Here is a 24,637-nt window from a genome sequence, read left to right as displayed (position 1 = left end):
ATTGGAAAATGTGCCCTAATAATATCATTTTAGTATTGAAAATATAAATAAATATTTCCTTATCTAAAGTACTTAGTAGTTAGAGATCATGAAATGACTTGCCATTTTTTGTAGACTTGATATCACTGTTGGAACATCCCAAATACCAAATGATTAAAATAAAATACTAGTGTGCTGCACATAATAGGCATTTAATAAACCAATCTACTACTCATGAGAATTTGTTTAGACATTTCTTGGAAATATTTTAAAAATTGAATATTTGAAATATAAGAAGATAATTTTTCCTAAAAGAGGGTGAAACTGGACTCTCATACTGATATGAAATGAATAAATGTGAAAGCTTTTATTCTACTTATATAATGAGGAAACCAGACAAATGTTATAACTAGTTCAAATGAAAAGTCAAAATAGCACTAATTTATGGGGAGTAAAGTAATGCTGAAATAAATTGCAAATGCAAGTGAAACACTTTCCCAAAGAGGAGAAGTTAATCAAAACTCTACTAGATATCACAGAATTTTATATGTCTATCAGTTACCTAGAACATATAAAGAGCTATAAAAAGTAGCTTGAAGACAATGAACAAAGCCAGAATCAGATAACTATGAAACGTGTGCTAAATGTAGACAATGAATAGTTTTCATTTAAAAAATATTTTGTACATGATCAAAGAGAATACCTCAAATTTCTGTTTTGCTAAGTGAAATGAAGAAAGGAGAAAGAAATGTCAATGACTGAGTATATACTCTGCACCAGGTATTGGGCAAAATATTTTATTGTGTGTCAACTGATTTGATGCTTACAATAACAATCATTTTATAAATGAAGAACCTAAGATTTTAGGTTTAGCTATTATTTAGCTATTATTAGGTTTAGCTAGAAGATTATCAAGTCATGATCAGAATTCATGTATTTCTGACTCCAACTCTTCTCCATCCCACAATGACTAAAAATGCAAGTTAAAGTCATGTAGGGTTTTGTGTGTGTGTGTGTGTGTGTGTGTGTGTGTGTGTGTGTTTTCTAGTACGTAAACAATGAAAAATACAAGACGAGGAAACAAAACATAGACCACCTAATATGAAAAGTATTAAAAAAAGATGAAAACTTAAGAAGAATTTAATAAAACTAACTTTCTTAAGTGTATATTTAAATGATACCAACAACAAAAGTTACCTCTGTTATTAAAAGCCTAAAAAGAAAGAAAAACATGCTTAGCTAGAATATATACAGTAATTTAACAATGTCAATTAAAATAATAAAGTAAAACCAAGAATCCTCAAATAAACTTAACTATATCCTACTGCCAGGAGAAAGCAAAACTAATCTGTTTCCCCCAAAATAAGACTTATCTGGACAATCAGCTCTAATGCGTCTTTTGGAGCAAAAATTAATCTACGACCCTATATTACTTTACTATAAGACTGGGTCTATATAACATAACATAACATAACATAACATAACATAACATAACATAAAATATAATAATATAATGCAATACAATATAATACGGGGTCTTGTATTAATTTTTGCTCCAAAAGACACATTAGAGCTGATTGTCCGGCTAGGTCTTATTTTTGGGGAAACAGTAATGAAGTAAAACAAAACAAAAGTCCACTTCTGCCCTTCAAGAGAATAAAATAGCATACTAGTTATAGTATGTGGATATTCGCAAAATGTAATTCACAATTATTTCTTTTTCACTCTCTACCTATAAACAATCAATAGAAAGCTTGCCACAATTTCCACTCTCTTTAAGCTCTGAAGATTTTCTATTGTCTTTCTTCTATGTATACTATTCTTTCTTCAATTGCATATTTCTTCTTCTCTTATTCTGTTCTGATTATTTTCTTTCTATAAGCCCATCCCACTGTTTCAATATTCTTATGTTAATACTTTTTATTTAATTACTGTTTCTTGAAGTGAAAAAATTATTTTCCTGTTATCTAAATCATAAAATATAAATATCAATAAAAAAGTTTTACAACAACATACTGACAGGTATCCGTATATTACAACATAACTCCCATTTGCCAGGAGCTGACTCAGCCTACACAGGTGATCATGTGTACACACAGTACTGTTCACCTTACAGCCTGAGGGATATTTTGCCCACATTAATGTCTGACTCAACTATACTATTCAAATCGAGTGCTATATTTAAGTATTCCTATCAAAGTTAAGCAGCATCAACATGACTATGTATATAATACATCTATGTGGCTTTTATAAACCTTATAATCATAACAGTTTTCAACAGCAGTGGATCTGCCTATTTTTATCTGTGATGAAAACACTATTCATAAAAAAACTTAGCAAACCAACCTATTCTAGAACTAGATCTCTAAAGCCATATACCACCAACCCAAAGTGAGGACTCAAAAGCAAAAGTTGAGTGCACTACATATCATAGAACTCTTAACTCTGTTGGATGTCATTATATCCTATTTTTTAACCATTTAAAAGAAGCTATTTGACACCTAATAGCTAATAGCAGCTATTATTAGACAACTAAACTCCTAGAATTACCTCCAAGAAATGCTATATGCCCAAATCCAAAAGAAGCATGTAGTTTATATAACATTCTATTACCATTATATTCATTAAAAGTAAGGAACCATGTGGCTGAAATAAATTGATAAAGGTGTACAACTTGCAATCTTCGAAGTAAAAATTAAAAAGGGGATATGCCTTCATCTAAGGAATGTTTGTCACAGAACACTGCAATAAAATGCCTAAGCTACACTTCTTGAAAGCATAAAAGACTAAAACAAACAATAATAAAATACTTAGTAAGTCATACAAATGCTGAAAAACCTGACTTTAAAAAAAAAAAAAAAAAAAAAAAAAACCTCATGAATGGGTATAAAGCCTTACAAACTGTTCATTTAAGGGAAATATCAATCTGAGGTCTGAAATATTCAGTTATTTAACTCACCAAAACAAGTGACAAGTTAACTGCAATATGATTCTACCTCTACAATGAACAAAGAATAAAACACAATTGACTTACACTGCCTTGATGAAAGCTTATTTTATTGAGTATAAAGGTATAACTTAGAAAAGAAAAACAACAACTTTGAGATCAGAGGTGCATCAATACCTCAAATATATATTTACTTCCATATCTTATAAGTGAATATGATGCCCCTTGTGGTCTGGGTAGTTTTAAAAAGTCCAGTGTCTAGGTGGAAACAAAGGATCCTCTTATGGGCACTGCAGAGTCCACATCTGAACTCCTCTTTCTGCACCTAACCTTTTCCACCAGCAGCCTTCCCAGTCTTAGTTGTTGGCAACTCCATCCTTCTACTCACTTCATCAAAACATTGGTGTCATCCTAATTCTTTGTGACCAAAACAGCACATAGAAGAAATTTTACGTTTTACTGTTAATGAGGTCTGAAAAATTCAAATGTCTTGCTTGTATTATCCTGCTAAACAGTTACAGATTAAGACTACAATGGAACGTTTCCTGATTGCTAATAGTAGTTCTTCCCACCCTCTGTCCTTTATATAATTATCACTTGGGAGAATATTCCATGCAACTTTTCAAGTTCATGAAAACAGTACTATTTCAGAGGTTAAAAATCTTGGTTCTTTTGAGGCTATTTATAGGAGCAGCTAGTTGATATATACTATTTCACAGGGAGAAGTACAAAGATATGAGATAGAAACACAGTATACAAGCAATGTCAAACGTTTCTCTTTCACAGGAAAGTCCTTGCAGCAATAAAGGAGCTAGTCTCTGCTATCAACTCAAGTCACAAGTCGTGCACATAGACAATGACTTCCCAGGTGAGGATAAGGCCCACATTAAGCCTGTCATTTGTTCCACACGAGTCATTATCTCTTGAAACAATTTTATAGGTAAAGCTACCAGGAGTTTCAAAACAAACACATTTAGTTATAAGAGTTAACACACTCAGGAAAGTCCAAAACTATGGCTTCCAAACAAGTATATACAGCTCATTCACAGAGTTCCTTGAAAGACAGAATTTATTTATCAGGGTCATTTTTTATCCATGAACACTGTTGCCTAGTAACATTCTACTTCATCATGTTTCCAAGGGAAGACAGCCAGAAAATTAACCCAGTATCAAATAACCCAACATGTCCTTTGGAGAAGGGCATTTTGACTTTGAATGTCCAATAGACATCCAAATGGAAAGAGTGGGAAATCTGTAGCTTGTAAGAATCTAAAGAGGCTAGATACTTAAATCTACTAACAATAGTAATCCTACAACGAAAAAATGGAAATAACATGCTGCTTGACTACTTCTAAAAAAGAGATTATCAAAATGTGCATCTAAAGTGTCCCCAACCTATACACCACAACAAAAAGTGTATTTTACTCTAGAGAAACATAAACAGAGTAATTTTCATGAAACAAAAATGTGCCATATAAATACATTTTACATTTAAAATCTAAAACAAAAAGTGGCAATAAAATAAAGATGACATTCTGTAACTTCAAGTTTTAAAGTTATAAGTAACTCAGAATAATCTAATAGGTTAGTAAAATTATCAATAATTCTATACCTTCCATTCTTTTATACATTTCAGCTTCCATGGTGAAAAACAAGATTACCCCACAGTACTCCTTAATTCATATTAGATTTAATGTGAAATTTTAAAACCTGTTTTGTACTGATAGGATGATGGAAATTATCAAAGAAAAAAAATTACCAACCTAATGGTAGTATACAAAGCTTTATTTTATTCATTGTAAATATTATGAATAAAGTTATTTTTCACTGTTTTAGTTCTCTCTTATTTGGGCTATATATACATTTTGACTTGTAAATTATGATATTTAGAAGGTTCTTACTATCTCTTAAAATATATCTTTGAATTAAAAGGTTTAAAACTCCTTTCCATAGATACATACATGCATGTCTAGCATAAAGCTAGATTTTGTTGGTTTATCAAGTCTGACAATGAGTGTCTTTGACTTGGAATACTTAGTCCATTAATATTTTAATGTTATTACTATTGTACATATATGGTTCTTTTTTCGGCCATCTTAGTTTTGGCTTTCTATTTAATCTGCCATTTTATGTTTTTCTTTTTTCTTTTTTGAACTAATTTTGTTTCCTTTTTCCTACACTCTATCAGTTTGGAAGTTATATACTCTGTTTCTCTTATTTTGGTGGTTTTCCTGGAACTTTTAACAATCATTCTTAAGTTATTAAAGCGTGAAGCAAATCAGTATTTTTATCTTCCTCTTGAAAAATACAATGACTATGGAACATTCAACTTTGAATAATTACTTCTCTGGTTATTATGCTATTGTTGTCCAATATTTTTTTACATATATAGTCCCAGAATCTGCATGTATATTTATATAGTTAAATGCATATTATTACTATAAGGCATTATTACTAGTATTAGTTTTTATACGAAGTATATTGGATTTACCTGCATATTTATCATTTTTTCTGTATTTCTTCATGCAACTTAGACTTTCCATCACAAATAATTTTCCTTCTTCTTGAAGTTCATCTTTGAGAATTTTCCAGTAGAGGGTCATTGTTGGCAAACTCAGTATATGTTTGTTTGAAAATGCTTGTCCTTGTTCTTTATTTTTCAATGACAGTTAATATTCAATATTATATTGGTTTCAGGTATACAGAACGGTATTTAGACATTAATATAACTTATGAAGTGATCACTCTGTTAAGTACCCACCTGGCATCATACATAGTTATTACAATACTACTATGTTCCCTACACTATATTTTACACCCCCATGACTATTTTGCAATTTCCAATTTGTACTTCTTAATCCCTTCACCTTCAGTAGATGATTAGATAAAGAAGACAAGGTACATATATACAATAGAATATTATCTGGCCAAAGAAAAGAATGAAATCTTGCCATCTGTGACCACATGAATGGATCTAGAAGGTATTATGCTAACTGAAATAAGTCAAACAAAGAAAGACGATTACCATATTATTCCACTTACATGCGGAATCTAAAAAACAAAATTAATGAACAAAACAGAAACAAACTCACAGATACAGAGAACAAACTGATGGCTGCCAGAAGGGAGGGGTTTGGGAGGCTGGGTTTAAATATCCTTGTCCTTTTTGGATAGTTTCATCTACATAGTAGTTCTAGATTGATAGACATTTTTTCTCTGCATAATGAGATTATTACTCCTCTTCTGATTTTCATAATTGCTGTTGAGAAATTAGTTGGCTCCATTTACTGCTGCTCCTTCAAAGGTAATCATTTATTTTCTTTCTGGCTACCTTTATGATTTACTCTTCGTAATTGGTGTGCTGTGGTAACAGGTATGAATATCTCTTTATACCTTGCTTAGAATGTGTTGGGCTTTTTTAAAGTATGGGTTGAATCTGGATCCAGGAAGATCACTAATCTACAGATTAAAGAAACCCAAAAAATCACTTACAGAAAACTCTATCACTTCTGAAAAATTTTATTATCTATACAGGTACAGTAGAGCAGTGCTTCCTAAACTTTCACGTGCACAAGCGTCACCTGGAGATCTTGTGCAAATGCAGATTCTACAATGGCAGGTCAGGAACGGAGCCTGAGATTCTGTGTTTTTTAACAAGCTCCCAGGGGATGTCAATGTCAGTCATCTCAGATAGCATTTTGCCACAGAGCAAGTCTCATCAAATGACAAAGGATTTGTATTACACTAGTTTCTCTACCCATAAAGCAACCAAGTTAGCAAACAATTAAAATAATTTTTTAAATGCTTAGAAATTAAGAAATACTTCAAAAATAACTCAAGGGACAATTCATATTGAAAATTAGAAAATATTTATGACCGATTTAAAAAATCAAGACTGGCAAGATGCAGTTAAAATAATAATCAGAAGGTAAATCATATCCCTAAATGCTTATATTTGAAAAGAAAGGTTAAAGTTAATGAGGTAAACATTGAATTTTTTAAAATTAGGAAAATAGAGGAATAAACCCAACAAAATAGAGCAAATAACAATCATCAAAGAGAAATTAATATATGAGAAAGCAAATATAAAATTAAATGAGTGCCGATATTGACTAAATTTAATATCTGAAAAGCAAAATGTTCTGTTCATCTCCCTCGTCTCTGCTGCAGAGCTTTAAGGACTTTCAGATAAGCCCTGCTTCCCCAAACATTTTATAAGATTTTGCCCTGCTGACCCTATTTGGACTCAGGCACTGGTCTGACAGCCTTCCTGGCTATAATGCAGTACCCATCTCACTCTGTTCACACTATCCTGACACCTTGTATCTACCCTAAAAAAGATATCCTAGTTACAATTAAGTAATTATCTAAAATCATTTAATTTTTGTGTACCTTTCTAGTTTGTAAGACTCATATAGGCCATCTTGTATGTCAAGAGTTCAGCTAAGCTATTCCATGGTACTGCTGCCTCAAAATCCATTGTTTGGCCAAAAGGCCTACAGAGACCTTAAACTGACTCTCCCTCTCATGCAAGCACATTCCTTAAATAACAGCCTGCAGAGTCATCACAGACAAACACAAGTTCTGGTAAGATTTCTCCAACAGCCTTTGTGATCAACAGTCTTCCCTGCCTCCCTTGTGTGCCCCTTCGGTAAGACCACCACGAAGCTTACCTGAAACCCCACTCTTTTGGTTTAAATTCACCAATCCAGCCTTAGCCCAGGAACTCCCAAGTACTCCAGCCAGTGACCCTAATAAAGGCTTGTGCCTGAGGTCCTGTCTGTTGGTGTGCATCCTGTCTTGACCTCCCCATGTGGACCCTGGAGGCAAGCCATGTACTTCCTCCAGGACCGATGAATAATAAACATCTGTATTTCAATGTCTCGTGTAGTCAGATGTTGAAATGCAACTCACTATCTGGTACACTATGCTCCACTTAACAAATGTTAATTTCACAAATTTATAGCATTGTCTATTTTCTTTGTTTTCCACTGTTCCCCCTGTACTTGATACACAATAAATGTTTATTGAATGAGGGAGACAAGGACGAGAAGGTAGAAAATAAATAGTCTCACTCTGACTTCAAATAGTATCATAACCAATGAGCATCTAATCTATATCAAAAATTTAGAAAAACAAAATTGATAAATTTCTTGTATTTCAATCATAAGACCGAGAATTTAAAATAATATAAGAATATCCCTTTAGAAACCTAATGGATTGATAAATCGAATAAATGTTTAATCTAAACTAAATAAGTGAACAAGATTATCACCAAAAACTTCCTTATGTTTTATTTGCTCTGTGTTCATAAATGTTAAGGGAATGTCTGAAGAAGAAAAGTAACAGTTGAGTTAGTTGGCTGAAGGGCTTCTTAATAACCAAACTATATGTAGTATTTGATTAAAGTGTTTTATCAACTCTGTGATACCTGCCAAATTGAATTAAAATTCCCATTCAAATTAGCTGAATCACCTTTACCCATGTCCTCTATTCTCACCTCAGACTTGACAGATAAAAAAAATGATCAAAACTTTTATGCCAGGCAGAAAAACTTTCCATAGGATTAAGATTTGGTAAAAACTTCACCATTTGTTCCTAGTTCTAAAGTATATCCCTAAACATCTTTCTGTTATAATTTCTAAACACTTTAGGCAGTCTCTGTTTTGTTTATCTGAACATTATTGGCCATTATTAAGGGGACTTTATCCAAAACAATTCATCTAAGGAGGTCAACCACAATGAGATACCACCTCACACCTGTCAGAATGACTAGCATCAGTAAATCAACAAGTGTTGGCAGGGGTGCGGAGAAAAGGGAACCCTCATGTACCTCTGGTAGAACTGTAAATTAGTGCAACTACTAAGGAAAACAGTATGGAAATTCCTCAAAAAATTAAAAACACAGCTACCATACTATCCAGCAATGCCACTTCTGGGTATTATCTGAAGAAAACAAAAACAATAATTGTGGGGACAGAGTCCCAGAGAGCAGTTTCTAGGCTCTCAGCCTCTGTCGGGGGTGCTGACTCGGGTAGTAGATGGCCATCGGTAGTGGTTATTTGGCTATCAGCTGTACCCAGTTAGCCACTGGCCACTAATATAACTGCCACAGCTGCATTGGGGAGTGGAGTCGAGAGGAGAGTCTAGGAGAGTCGGTCGGTTGGCTGAAGAGCAGAGAGTAGGTCGCACGTCATGTAAATCCAGCCTCCAGTGAGACTATAGTGGTATGACTCCACCACCTATGGCTCCATGGGTGTTCCTTTTTGGCCTAGCCACATCCTGCATTCTTATGTGGGGAGCAGGAGCTGAGACCCCACAGGCTGCCCCGCGTGACAATAATTCCAAAAGACAGACATACTCCATTGCTAGTAACAGCCATGATATGGAAGTAACGTAGACATCCATTAATAGATGAATGGATAAAGAAGATGTGATATATATTATACACATTATACACATATATAAACAATATTACTCAGCAATAAAAAAGAATAAAATCTTGCCTTTGCAACAACATGGATGGACCTAGAAGGTATTATGCTGAGTGAAATAAATCAGACAGAGGCAAATATCATGATTTCACTTATATGTGGAATCTAAAAAAAAAAAAAAAACACCAAAATAAGTAAATAAACAAAACAAAAACAGGCCCACAGATATAAAGAACAAGCTTATGGTTGTCAAAGGAGAGGGGGTAGGATGAGATTTAAAAAACAAACAAAAGAATTCCAAGATTCCAAAAGGAAGCTGACCCTCTAAATTTCACAGATTCCAGCACTAGGATCTGAATTATAGAACAGTTTGTCAACTGAGTCCTCAAACTGATCCCTTAAAGTTGAGATCCTTTCATATTATTATGTGTACTGTAGTTTGTTAATTTGCCAAGTGTATGGTATTCTATTAGATAAATATACTCTAAAATATTAAACTTTCCACTTTTGATGGACATTGGTGCTGTTTCTAGTTTGGGACTATTATAAACAATGTTGCAATAAACATTACTTTATACATTAAAAAACACAATATGACAACTAAAGGGCATTTCTACCCATCACACTACCATGAATTTGTCCATGGTCAGCTAAAGACTTTATTTTCAAAGTTCTTATAAAATTACCTTCACCTTCAATGTAACAAACATTTCTTAGGTGTGACCATATATATATGAAATTTGCCATTATTCAGAGTTAGAGAATTTATCTGCCCCATACTTACATTAGTAAAATCAGTAAGTAAACTATTTGGTAATTATACATAATCTTTCCATTAATTCATAGAAACATAAATTATCATCTATATTAAAATAGCTTTGTTGAAAATACAGGAATATTCACTGCAGGGCTGTTTTTAACAGCAAGAACTAGGAAGAAAATAACTGGTTAAATAAATTATGGTACATCCATACAAAAGAGTACTACACAAGCACTACAATGAATGTGGAAGGTCTCTAAGTACTCCTATGGAAACTTCAATTGTGGGGGGGAGGGGGTGCAAGCAGGAGATGTTAGTATGTATATAGAGTACGCTGGCATCCACATATAAAGAAGAGGAGGATACATTCACATGTTTACGTTCTTGGAAGGTATCTGGAGGTTTACAAAGGAACATATAAAACAAATTATATCTGGGTAGTGAGACCAGTGGACAATGATAAAAAAAAAAAGTTTCACTGTATGTATACCATCAATATTTCCCTTTTCTTTCATGCTTTTTGTACTACATATGTGTGTCTGCCTGTCTGTCAAAAACAATAAAAAGTTTGTTTTCTGAGGTCAAAGAAACATAATTCATAAGGACAGCTACATAGAAATTTATATATTGGTATAAGAAAACTAGGCAATGATTCCTACTGTTATTGAGCCAAATAGAACTTGTTTGTTTTTGTTTTTGTTTTTTTTACTAATTCAGCAGTATGATAAAGAGCAGTATCTTCATCTTATAGAAAAATAATTCGCTGCCAACATTTCAGTTTTTAGCAACATGAGAAAATCCCTACAAAGCTTTATTTTTATTTATTTTTAAAAATTTATTCTATAATATCCTAAAAATCAAACCACTATTTTTTAAAAAACTAAATTCAGAATTACATAGAATAGGTAAAAGATTATACTACAAAATACTGTAATAAAAATCAGTTTAAAGAGTAACTGATAATAATTAAAGTACATAGAAAAGGACAAAGTTTCTATTCAGTATTACAGTTCTTCAGATTAATATTTGTGTTCTGTGTTTATAGCTATGTTTTTAGAACAAATACAGTTTACTAGATTAGTATTGTGACAGCTGGACCATGCAGTTAAAATCGGACACCATCATTCACCTAGTGGAAGCTACTCAGAAAAAAATTAAAAATAAACTTAAAACTCAAAATTTGGAGGAGCACTTAGATATCATCTAGTCCTTCAATTTATAGCTTAAATAACTGATTTTCAGAGAAGTTAAACAGTTGAAAGCAAAGGCAGAACACTTCACAGTCAGAGATATTTTATTTTAAACCACACTTAATTAATTATAAGTGAAGATTATAATCCTAAACTTCAAAGTCATAACAAATATCACTGATCCATTCTGTTACATACATTAATAAACAGCAATAAATTACTGAAAATCCACATAAAGACTAATACTTACATGTACAGTAATAACTCACAGCTTTATAGAAACTATTATCTTAGTTATCATTTATAAAATCTGGCTCCAGAAAAATTGAAGGTAAATTGGTAACTGGGAAGGTAAGAAAAAAATACCAGAAGTAGCAAAAAGAAGCTTTCTGGCACTCTTGTATTCAAATAATCAGTATAGAGATAACAAAATTATTTCACTACAGTGGAAATCCAGTTTATCTCCTGGCAAAAAAAAATGTCTAATATAGATAAAAAGTATAAAGAATGGAAAATCTTTAAACAGTATGGGTACACACTGCCTATTATAATACAGGTATGTGAATATGTAATAAGTCACCCTAAAATTTTACCTCAAATACAGATCAGAGCAAAATTCAGTTAATCTAAATTCTTCAGATTAATCTAAAGAAAAATATCACAACAATTTTTGTCTCAAACAAACACGTGTGGACTCAGATTCTGAACTCTGGTAGATGTGTAACACAGATTCTACTGGAAAAACAGAGTTAGCAAGGAGAGTAATGGGATATTAATAAAATGACCGATTTGTTGTCCTAGGTTTTCCTGGCCAGGAGAATGGAGAATGGAAAAACTGAACCATGAAATCAAAAAGGCATCTGTCTTCCAGGTTTCTCTCTGCCAATGTCTTGAGAAAAATGTTTGAACTTTCCTGTTGGCTTTGTATGCAAATAGCTCCAGATGCAAAGTGAACCACATCTAAGTTATTTGGTTCAACATCTGCTGGTCCAATTCCCATTATTCCTTCTAAAGGGTCGGCTTATGACAGACAGTTTAGTTCGCCTTCTATATAAGTTGTTTTGAAGGAGCTAATTTGGATTAAAGTATCTATCTGGACCACTTGTTTTTCCCTTTGATGGTCAATGCATTCTAATGTGGTCTGTGTAGTACTACGAGGAACTTAGAAACATATTGGAAAGGACAGTATTCAAGGTTTTGCCTCCCACCTCGCCTTCTAGACAATTTATGTTTATATCGTTAAAAGTCAAAAGTGAACAGTCATTTTCCTCTAAAACAGCACCACCCACATTGTACACAATGGCAACAGAACAACTCTTTCTGACCTCATATTGTTTTCATGGAACCTCTATCAAACACTTGAATCTAAGATTACTGATAAAAGTGCTTGCCAATATTAACAACACATTTCATGAAACATTCTGTCATTTGCAATGACAATTTTCATATGGCATCACTGGAAAGGGAATAAGATCCACAGCACATGGCACTTAGTGTCTGATACACGGTATACATTTAAACATATGATAATGAGTGAATTAGTGAATGAATAAATGAACAATCACTCTAAAAAATTAAATAATTTGCATGGATTCTAAAACTGTGGGTCTGCTGACATCAGAAAACAATCAAAAATATACTGCAGTCAAACCAAGACTAACAGAGTAATTAACGCTCTTAGAACTTGGAAGTTCAAGCAAAGATAAAGTCCTTCCTTCAAAAGGGTATGGTAGGGAAGAGAACTTGCACTGGAATTAAAGTGAAGATAAGGGAAGAAATCAGAATATCTATATCTATATATATATATAGATATAGATATTTATATATCTGTATATCTATCTATATGTATAGATATAGGTATATGTATCTATATGTATAGGTATATGTATCTATATGTATAGATATAGATATAGGTATCTATCTATATATACATATAGATATCTATATATAGACATATAAATATATATGTATGCCAATATTGTGATATGTATCTATTTGCATTTATACATGTACATATATGCATGTGTGTACACAAGATAAACATTCATTTTTAAGATAGTTTCCTAAAAAAATAGAGCATTACCAGTCTTATAAAAAATTTATAAAAGATAGTTAATTGTTTGAGAACAATGTCAAAAAAAGATTTCTTAGCAAAAGAAGAAATTATTAAAAAAATAGAGCTCCATGAGTAGCCAACTTGAAAATTTTCAGATATTATATACTATGCAAAATCTGGAATGATTTTCCTGTAGAAAAATGCTGAGAAAAACAAATAAGAAAAAAAGGGGAAGGCAAAAGGAATGGATACTAATATTATTGCTTCTAAACCACTAATATTTTGAACTAAAATTTAGGCTAACCTCTCCAGTCCTCAACTGTTATCTGCTGATACACAGTAAAACCAGGGAAGAAAATTAAAAAAAAGAAAAGAAAAGAAAAATTGCTATTCTCTCTTTCTGAAAATCTGAATAACCACACTTGTTAATCATTATTTCCATCATTTGTCTAAATTGGAATGACCAGGAAGTTAACTGAGCCCTAGAAGAAATACCTTCTTAGCCATCTTTCAATAATTACCTAAAATTTCCAAAATCATATTTTTTTAAGGACAGTTTGGGTTTGCCTTCCTCTAACTTGTGATTGAAAGACTATTTTTTTAACACCCAAAGGATTAAAAAAATCAAAAACAATTACTTTAAAGAAGTAAATCTGCTCTACTAACAATCAAGAAACAATGAGCATTGTTTATTAATAAGGCACAATGCTATCCTAGGTCCCTAGGATTCAAAAAGGATTAAAACACAGTGTCTGCCCTCCAAGGCTTTGATGAAAACGGACATGCAGAGACAGGAGTCATACTGATAAAGTATGTGAAAAACACAGACTGGTACACTCATGTTCACAGCACCATTATTTACAATAGCCAAAGGAAGCAACCCAGGTGTCCATTAATAAGATAAATGGATGAACAAAATGTGGTCTATACATACAAATGTTAATGTTATTCAGCCTTAAAAAGGAAGGAAATTCTGACACATGCTACAACATGGATGAACCTTGAGGATATTATGCTAAGTGAAATAAGTCAGTCACAAAAACACAAATACTGTAAGATTCTATTTATATGAGCTATGCAGAGTAGTCATGTTCATAGAGATAGAAAGTAGAATGGTAATTGCCAGGGGCTGGGGGAGGAGGAAATGGGTAGTTATTGTTTCATGGCTATAGAGTTTCAGTTTTACAAGATGAAAACGTTCTAGAGCTCAGTTGCACAACAATGTGAATGAATATACTTAACAATAGTGAACTGTACACATAAAATTAATACTATGGTAAATTTTACGTTACATGTATTTTACCCAAATTAAAAAATATATAAATTGGCATAAACTAAGTGCCAAGCAGGTGGTGCAGAAAAAAAGAATGACACAGTAGTTAAGAAGGAGGGATTATGAGACATGAAACAAATTCAGTGAAAGCGCTATACCTTTTCTTGAAAGGAAAAAAAAAAAAAAAAGACTCAAAAAAACAGATGGCAGATGAAGGGAAGATATTACGATCAGGAGCAAAGGCCAAAAGAAGGAAACACACTAATCTAGGAACATAATGTAGATCATGTCTGAATGACTGGCTCATAGGTTTCTAACAGAATAAGCCATGGAGGACAAGCCAGAGGGTAAGGCTATGAAATAGGCAGAAAATGCTTGAATAAAGGCAATTCTGCTCATTGAACAGCTGTCACTGAAATAAAGTAATAATCACCAAACTTTTACTGACAGTAAAAACCAGAGGAAAAAAAGGAGATTGATAATTTCATAGATTCATCTCTTATTTACATTCTCCGGCTCTATGATAACGGAAGTGGAGAGGTACATTGTCTAAGTTAGATGCCATACCTTAATGAGATATGTGTCTACAGATAATAGTTTGTGCAAAGAATCAACATGTACACTTTATTAACTGGCTGCCAATTTATTAATTTTATCATCAGTACTGCATTGTAAACTAGCATTTTGAAAGGTTCCACTACGTAAATGATGCTAATATTACAGTGAGATGCAGGTTCTGAGGTAACTCAATTCATTCACAACAGTGTTGCAGGCTGTAAATACACATTTTAAGAAACAGATTCATTTTTTCAGTTGCTATTATGAAATCATCCTCCAACTAACCGCCAGCCCTGAAGCAGGACACTCACTAAACACACTAAGCTCGCTACACTCTTCATTTAACAAAATCCTTTATCCTAATCCCAAGAATGAAAGTTTCTACTCTCCCCCAAGTACTTTAAAAACTTAAACCAAATGTTTCTTAGTAATCTTCTTGGATTTTAAGCTGTGGTAAAAATTGGTTAATACTTATCTCTTTTCAAAATAGTTTTTATATAGATTACAGACAGCTAGGGTATAGATGGAGAAACAGACAAAAGGAGAATATTAGTCTTTTCTGAAACTAAAAAGAACCTGCTTTAGATTGCTGAAAGGTTCCTATCTTCTCAGGTCGTTAGCATGAAAATAATGAAATTGATATGCTAATTAGTTGTTCGCATCACCTCCTCTCAACAACTTCCAGACACCTGAATAAGAGAGTGACTTCTCCAGCAGTCACCAGGAGACAAATATCTTTAACAAAGGAGAAAGATTGCTTTGGCTGAACAAACACCTACTGTACCTGTAACTTCAGCTCTTGGCCAGGTTCTGTTTTCCTCCACTTCTTTAGGTCACTAAGGAAATTCAGAAAAAAGACTTTCTTCAGATCTAATTTTTTTTTTTAAGGGAGTAAAGGAGTGACGTGTGTGTGTGTGTGTGTGTGTGTGTGTGTGTGTGTGTGTGTGTACACTACAGGTATTGTTCTTTAATGTTCATTTCATTAGGCTTTAAGGACTACACCTACATATATACATATGTATATATGTATATGTATACTACATATATATGTACATACACATATATACACACAAATATACACACATATGCATATATGTATATGTATGTATAAAGAGGGAGAGAGAATACATATAATACCCACTCCTGGAGAACAGAAATTAGATACACAATTATTTAACCCACTGCCACAATAATTATAGGAAAACAGAAAAACAGACCCAGTTCCTGCTTTCACACAAAGTAAAGAAGTGCAATTTGGCTTCAACTTTTGTTGTCACACAGCAGCATGCCTGTCTGTCCCCTCGTACCTACCCCTAAAAAGAAAGAAGAGTCTGTGAGACTATTCCTTTTAGGGACATTGCTTCACCTTTATGCCGTCTCCTTGTTTGGCCCCAAAGGATGGCTGGCTAGACAAGGACGGGTAAGATTCCTCAAGAAAGGAACGACCTAAGACAGGCACAGTAGTGTGGGGACCACCAGGAGAATTCACGGGGTTGACAGAGGTGGGCATAGACGCCCACCTCCCCCCGTCTAAGAAGAGCTTCTGCATCTGTGGCTGGATTCCTTCCCACAACCTGCTTGGGATGTGATAACATCAGTTTTCCATCTCAGTAAGTTTTCAACATAAAGGTTTTGTCCCCTCGGGAGGTCCAAACAATAATTATTTATACATCATGGGACTTTCGACAGGCAAGGGTGATTGGTTTAAACCAGTTTTCTGGTATGGTGTATGAGACTCACAGATGTAGTAAAAACAATGCTACTTCCTTGTATGTGCATCAATAAAAGCCACAAGGTGGCCCGATTCGGGGCTCTCAGTCCTTTGAGGCTGTGAGACCCTTGGCCCCTGTTTCGAAACTTTCTTGATTTCTGTTTCTTTCTTAACCCTTCTCGTTCTCCCACTGCCCGTGTTGCACTGGATGCAACAAACTTCCAATGTACTGAAACTATTTCCTTAAAAAAGCCACTGATAACTGTCTATGGGCTTTCTCTTAGTCTCGTATCTCACTGACCCCTCTACAGCCTCTGACACAATCAACCATACTTGCTTTGACATTTCCTACTGAGGTCTGTGTTGCAGTGCTAGCACATCCTGTCCTTATCTCTCAAATCTTCTCTTTTTCTTTCTCCTGTTCCCTATCTATGGACAACCCAATTTCTCTACTTACCCTATTCTCTCTACATGCTGTTTCACCTAGGAATCGCCTACAACTACAACTATCATATCAATGGAAAAACTCCCAAACCGAGAATTCCAGCCCTGACCTTTCTCCTGAACTCTGGGTACCTGAAGTACCCATGTCTAAGACAAATCTGTTAAGGCCTCATGCTGTCCCACACAAGCTCTTTTAAATTCTCTTTCTGTTCACAGTAATACCATTCTTTCAGAACCAAGGCTTGAAACCTCAAAAATCAATTTTGACTCTTCCTTCACCATTACATCCAGTCAGTAAGACAGTCCCTGCTGATGCTTTTTTCAAAAAACAGTTACTGAAAAAGAACTGAGATAGAATTTGAAAGACTAGATTTCATCCTAAACATGTTTATCTGTATCAAACTCTACAACTTTTATAAACCATCTTTTCGTCACCAGTGCAACAGGAATAGTATAGTTGCGCTACGTACTTTACACTAAACAAATATGTGACAGCATACTGTAAATCCTAAATCATTATATAAATGTCATTATCCCAAAATTTCCTATTAATTTCCATTGCCACCCTAGTCTAGTCATCCATTCAGTTACTTCTTCATTCAGTCATTCATTTATTCTTTCTTTTTTTTTCTTTGATTATTCTTTCTAGACATATTTACTGAGAGCTAAATATAAGCTAGGCACTATGCTCGGCATTTAAGACATAACAATATCACCTAACAATAGTGCCTAATGCCACAAAATTTACAGTATAACATGAAAGTCCAAAAATAGGTGCACGTAGACATGAGACGGTTCTCTGGGAAGTTTCCCAGAAAAAGAAATATTAAAGCAAGAAACAACACATAAAACAAATAGGAGGTAGTACGGTAAGGGAGTCAGAGAGAGTGGAGGTAAAAAGCAAGGTGGAAAATTCCAGGCAAAGGAAACATATATAATGCCCTTGAATAAGAATGAGCCTCCTAACTATGCCATCTTATTTCCCACATTTATGCATACCTTTGTTCTGTTTACTTTATTTCCTCCAAATCCCTCCCCATTCTCCCATCTCTGCCTACGAAAATCACACGCATCCTTCAAAGCCAAGATCAACAATATAAATGCAGCTTTAATGATAGTACTTGGCTCATATCACGCATGGAGAACATTTACTAAACAAATGGATGACAAAATCATCATTCTCCCCAAATCACAAATACACATGCACTATCTTCCCTTAAAGTAAAGGACATACCCCTCAGTGACTAATGTATAATAAGCACAGGAAAAAATATTTGTAGGATGAATACCTCTCATAATTTAAGACTTCTGACTTCATCTTCTATTTCTGACTTTACAATGATTTGGCAGAACAAAAAGTCTGGAAAACTCAAAATACTATTTAGATACGAATTATATTAATACTGAACATTAGGTCTTCCCAAACTATCTCTCAATAATGGAATTTATTTTTGTATTTAATTTTTTGGATGTTTTAATTTTAATTTTTAATTTTAATTTTAATTTTCAAATGAACTTCCTGCAAAAAACTTCTAAATTTAAATATTGGTAGAGATAAATTATTTGGGAATAGTTATAGAATATAAGAAGGAGATTTTAATTAATGATCTGGCCAACCTAAAAAAATTATTTGCACCTCACCTTCCTAAAACTAAGACAAATTAGGAAATGTAAATTGTACTTTAATTTTATTCAATGTTCATGATCTCATTTTTGAATCATTCATGCCTCAAGCCACTATTGCAGAATTTGTTATGCAATTCATAATCTGTTATGAAAAACACCTAGATTTTATCATTTTTCATTGTATTTTTCAGATCAAAGAAGGTCAACTGCAAAGGTACAAAGAGGCTTTCAAAAAAGGGCCTAAATGTTAAATAAGAAAGAAAAATTCGTAGTTACGGTATACCAGTACCTGCAGGAAAAGCAGCCCATGGAATAGCAGGAGATGTAGTTTGGGTTTCACCACTTTCACCATCAAAAATCTCTGCAGCCTAGAAAACAAAGGCATCATTCTTTTAGAAGATTTGAAAAGCAGAAATGCTCTTTAATTAATCAAACTTCCCATTTCTACAAGCATATTCTTTGGAATACAACACATATTTTCATATTCCCTCTTAACACTTAATTGCTTCTCAATCTTCATTGCTACCACCCCCATCATTCCTCATCACCCTCGGTACTCATGCTCTATTATTTTAAGTAAAAATTTTCCTTCCTAACTCAAATGTATCTCCCACCATGAAATTTTTACTCTATATATCCTTAATCACTTGTGAACTTTATATCTAAATATCCTAAGCTAACTTACCACATTTACCCATGTAGATTAAAAAACAGATCCTTTTTATTTAAAATTCTAGAGACCAAATCTTTTTCATTAATTAGCATAAGACCTAATTAGAGATCAATTTAAATCAACAGAATTCATCCATATTCTTGAGTAATCTACCAGCCGGATTTACTAGTATTCAACATCAGGAGAATTCCTAATGCTGACATTTTAAATCAACAAGCCCTCCTATTAAACATTTTTTAAACTATGGAACAATTACTTAATGATGAGATTGGGTTAGAATGCAGAGTTTTCTGTCTCTTACATGTGCAGGTCACAGTAATTTTATCACTGAAAAAAAACTATAATTTCAATTCAGATTCTGCATTGAGCTGTCAGCCAAAAAGAAGTTGGGGAAATCTGTCACAGGAACTAAGTGGCATAGAAAACAGTAGCTACTCTGTACAAACTATGAAAAATGAACATGGTTTATATAACCAAGGACAGAGACCTTCCATATTTCTACAACAGCATATGGAAAGAGACAAAGCTAATAACCACCATTAAAGTGGAATGCTTAGTTAACATTGTACCTCTGTAATACTGAAAGTAATAGATCCACTGACTATAACATTGAAGTGTAATTGTTACTCTATGGAACACTACTTATTCATTTTTTTCCTACTATAATAAATCAAGCAAGATTTAAATAAAGGAGAATACAAGGCATGATCAAATAATACGGCAAATGTTTAAATTTAAAAAAAAATTATTACAGTAAAAGACACATTGCCATTAATCTCCCTCAAAATACTCCCCCTCACTTCGAACACACTCATCCCATCATTTTTGCCACTTTCTGAAGCAATTCTGGAAGTCCTCTTCATGAGTGTCTTTAGTTGCACTGTTCTGGCTGCCTCAATGTTCTGAATCGATTCAAAACATTTACCTTTCATGGTCATTTTGACTTTGGGGAAGAGTCAGAAGTCGCCCGATGCCAGATATGGTGAATAAGGTGGATGAGGACACACCATAATGTTTTTATTTGACAGAAACTGCCATAGCAGATGTGATATGTAACTAGAGCCTTTCCGTTGTGATAAACAAATATGGTGAATACTGCTGAATTTGTCATCCAATAGAAAAGCAGGGATCTTTAATACAGGAAGCGGTGCAATGAACCTTAGTAACAGTGAGGGACAAGTTACAACTGGTTCAGTGCAGTCTGTCAGGTGTGAGCTACAGTTAAGAGAAGGTATGTTTTAGAAGTGAGCCATAAATCATCCTCCATCATGACAGCGCTCCGTGTTACACATCCCTTCTGGCATACAGCAATTTCTGTCAAATGAAAACATTAGGATGTGTCCTCATCCACCTTATTCACTGAATATGGCACCGTAAGACTTCTGGCTCTTCACCAAAATCAAAATGATTCAGGACATCGAGGCAGAGATGACAACGCAACTAAAGACACTCACAGAAGAGAACTTCCAGAACTGCTTCAGAAAGTGGCAAGAATGATGGGATAAGTGTGTTCGAAGTGAGGGGGAGGATCAAATATATGGTGATGGAAGGAGAACTGACTCTGGGTGGTGAACACACAGTGGGATTTATAGATGATATAATACAGAATTGTACACCTGAAATCTATGTAATATTACTAACAATTGTCACCCCAATAAATTTAAAAAAAGATGAAGTGAGGGGGAGTATTTTGAAGGGGATTAATGGCAATATGTCTTTTACTGTAACAAATTTTTTTATTTAAACATTCACCATATTTTTTATCACACCTCACATACTAAGTTTTAATCTTCAAATCACTGACAACTTCTAAATAACAAACTAACATTATATCTGAAACATATACTTTCCTCAAAAATAGAAGGAATTTTAACAAAATTTTAAATGTTATACTTCAGTAACATAAACAAGATTCAATCACCCAACAAAACCCAAAATATAAAAGGAAATATAGAAAAAGTACAAATGTGCTCAACAAAAAACAATTTTAGATGAAATGCAGAAAATGGGTGTAATATTCTAAATATGTCCATATTGACAGAATTAAAGATCAACAGAAGAGGAAATTATCCTAACCTAAAAAAAAAAAAGTCATACCATTCTTGATACTATTCAGAACACTGAATATACACATAATATCTTATATCTCCTATTAATATCATTAATTACACTCTCTATTTTTAACACTGTCCTTTTACCAAATTCCAAACTAAATTAAAATCTTACTAAAAAATCACTTGATGGTAGTTACAGGATTTGAGCTCAGGCATCCTGACTCCTAATCCAGAGATTTTCCTGCAAGACTATACTGGCTCCGTAAAAATAACAGGGTTACAAAATATTTCAATAAAATGAACACTCACTGAAAAGGATTAAGGAAAAGGCAGGGCTTCTTCAGCTAACAATTTCCACTTACAAAATATCCAACTCAAACCTGAGAGAATAATCTAACAACACAAACATACTAATTAGCTCTATAAGCCACCAAAAGGCTATGCAGTTCACAGACTAAATGAACTCATTACAGGTGTAAACAAGAAAATATATGACAGAGCTTCAATACTCATCTCTCATCTCTGAAGTATTTCCTAATTGACATGAATCCCAACAAAATCATCTGCTGACAATTTTTAAAACCTCTTTAGTGCTTCCACTAGTAGCACTTAATTACCTTAATTTAAACCATTCCTATGGGCATGACCAAATGTTCAATAATAAGAAATCAGTTTGACTCTCAGAGAGGATATATTTTAATTTTCCTTGATTTCATTTTTTATCCCAGTTACATTGAAAATGATCCGAAAAAGATCAAGAACGCCAATGATAAATAATACATTTTCAAAATAGTATACTCCATTATAAAAAAGTTAAAACAATTACATAAGCAAAATAAGGTAAATAATAGCACATACCTCAAAACCACCAAAATCATCATCATCCATTCTTCAATTACACCTGAAAAATAACAGAAGAAATTGAAACAAGCCCACACACAGTCATTTATGTCAAAACAATCTGACTCAAATGTATATACATTTTGATTTATAAATTAAAACAATTTTATTTGGATTTTTAAAAAAAACTTTTTTAACCATGTGTGTATACATTTTTAACTCAAAAAGACTGATTTTTGTTGGCAAAATTAGCCATTCTGGCAAAATTAGCAATTTCTGTGACTTTTCAGCAACCATGTATTTTGCCATTTTATGTTGAGACGCCAGGAGTGGAAAAATATTCTTTTACATTTTAATTTGCTTTTCCCAAATTGGCGCTAGGGCTCAATTCAATAATGCTTCCTGCTTTTTGCATCTATTCCTCAGTTGTCTGGCAACATCAGCACAAACTCCAGCTAAGAACAGGACTGTGGTGAATTTTTGGAAATCTGTGCCCCACCACAAAGGTTCTTCCCTTGGTTTCATGGCCGAGGTTGATTTAGATTTTCAAAATTGATCAGCATTTTTGAGCTGTGGCCACAACTTCTGGAGCATTTTGATATGTGTATTTTTAGCTGAAACTGCTTTGCACTTTTGGAAAAATGTGGAGCAAGTTACTAGACTGATCAAGATAAATCAAGTCATGTATGCATGAGAAACCAGGGAAGAGAAAAACACAAGCGAATATCCAGAATTCCTCTCCTCTTTACCTTTAAAGTATGTAAGAGACACAAGCAATAGGACAACACATGCTTTATTTTGCCCTAAACATATGTCATAAAAATAAAAAGAGAAAATCCTGAGAACCTGGGCTTTAAGAAGAAAAAGAAAAAACACTTATCTAACAAACCAGGAAAGAACTGAAAAAACCTGGAAAAGTAAAACAAGTAATAGGGAGTATACACTAAAATGAAAAATCAGTTCACGATAAATTGTGAATCAGTAGCTATAAGTGATACTCTGGTGAATAATAACTGATTTCCTTCTTTATATTTCAAAAGTGAACATATCCAGATATTAATAACAATTTCCATGATTCAGTAATACAAGATAGACTTGATTACAGGAAAACAATCTTCTCCAACTTTAAAAAATAAATAAATAAATAAACAAATAAAACAGCTAAACAAATAAAACCTCATGTTAAGCAACAATTCTAAAGGCATTTTGCTTTAAGTGATAAGGCAGTAGTCATTGATAGCCGTGCTTTGCCTTCTCACTGAAATTAATACTAATGCCTTCAAAAATAAAGAAAAATAAATAGTAGAAAACAATCTCAATGATTGTTTTGCTTTAATAAGCAAATAAAATTTATTTTCACAGAAACTCAGTAGGTAATAACACTAAAAGAAATTTATGTAGAAAAAAATACATTATAAAAAATAAGGGCATTAAATTAACCAGCATATGACACCAGTATTGTCACCATTACCCACATCTTAAAAATCTGTTGAAAAATTTTTTAAAGATGTACTTCTCCAAAAATCAAAACTAAGCAAGTCATCCACATACTGCACTTAAAAATATAAACCAGACTTTCAAAAACTTTTGATGGTGGTTAGTTTGAAACGGAATTCACATTAATTTTGTGTTGCAAGTGAATAGAAATCTGTATGTGATTACATTTTTTCATGAAGAAATTAGGAAAGAAGAGTGATATGGATACTGAGAATTAACCAAGTTAAACTATAAACACCAAGTTTGTCTTTTCCACATGTATCCCGCAAATCTCAGGAGACAATTAAAAAATATTTTTAGCATCTATGAACACTGTACCCAAATAATATGGTTTTAAAAGAATGGAATTTTTAGAGTAATGCTTCTATGTGTTTTCATAAGTCATATCCCAATAAATTATTTGCAAGGTGCCAGAAAATTTGAAAACAAAAACAAATATTCATGCCTAACAATCATTTTAGCTTTGTTTGCATAATGAACCAAAAACCATCAGTTTCCTAAGTACTGATTTAGCTCTACAAAAGAACTTATTAGTGACCACTGATGTTTTCCATACTTCAGCAACTTTTACATATTAAAATGCAGATGACAGTCC

General features: G+C 33.3%; 1 protein-coding gene across 14 annotated transcripts in view; it reads right to left on the bottom strand.

Moving 5' to 3' along the window:
- The window catches only part of CCDC91 (coiled-coil domain containing 91), a 438,752-nt gene that overhangs the window by 211,399 nt on the left and 202,716 nt on the right, over positions 1–24,637 (bottom strand). For 10 of the 14 annotated variants that reach the window (XM_088798604.1, XM_088798607.1, XM_088798614.1 and 7 more), the window contains 2 exons: positions 22,564–22,606; positions 19,268–19,346 (listed from right to left, as the gene is read on the bottom strand). In XM_088798604.1, coding sequence (XP_088654730.1) covers positions 19,268–19,346; positions 22,564–22,606 — 122 coding nt within the window. Of the gene's footprint in view, positions 1–15,981; positions 16,034–19,267; positions 19,347–22,563; positions 22,607–24,637 lie in introns of those variants that run through there. The other 4 variants (XM_088798615.1, XM_088798617.1, XM_019737217.3 and 1 more) reach the window with 1 other exon arrangement.

This window comes from Rhinolophus sinicus, chromosome 1 (assembly GCF_057876585.1).
Source record: "Rhinolophus sinicus isolate RSI-liver-muscle chromosome 1, RSI-T2T, whole genome shotgun sequence".
NCBI classification, from domain to species: domain Eukaryota; kingdom Metazoa; phylum Chordata; class Mammalia; order Chiroptera; family Rhinolophidae; genus Rhinolophus; species Rhinolophus sinicus.
The sequence above is the reverse complement of the archived record's forward strand: the minus strand, read 5'-3'. Positions and strand labels throughout refer to the sequence as shown.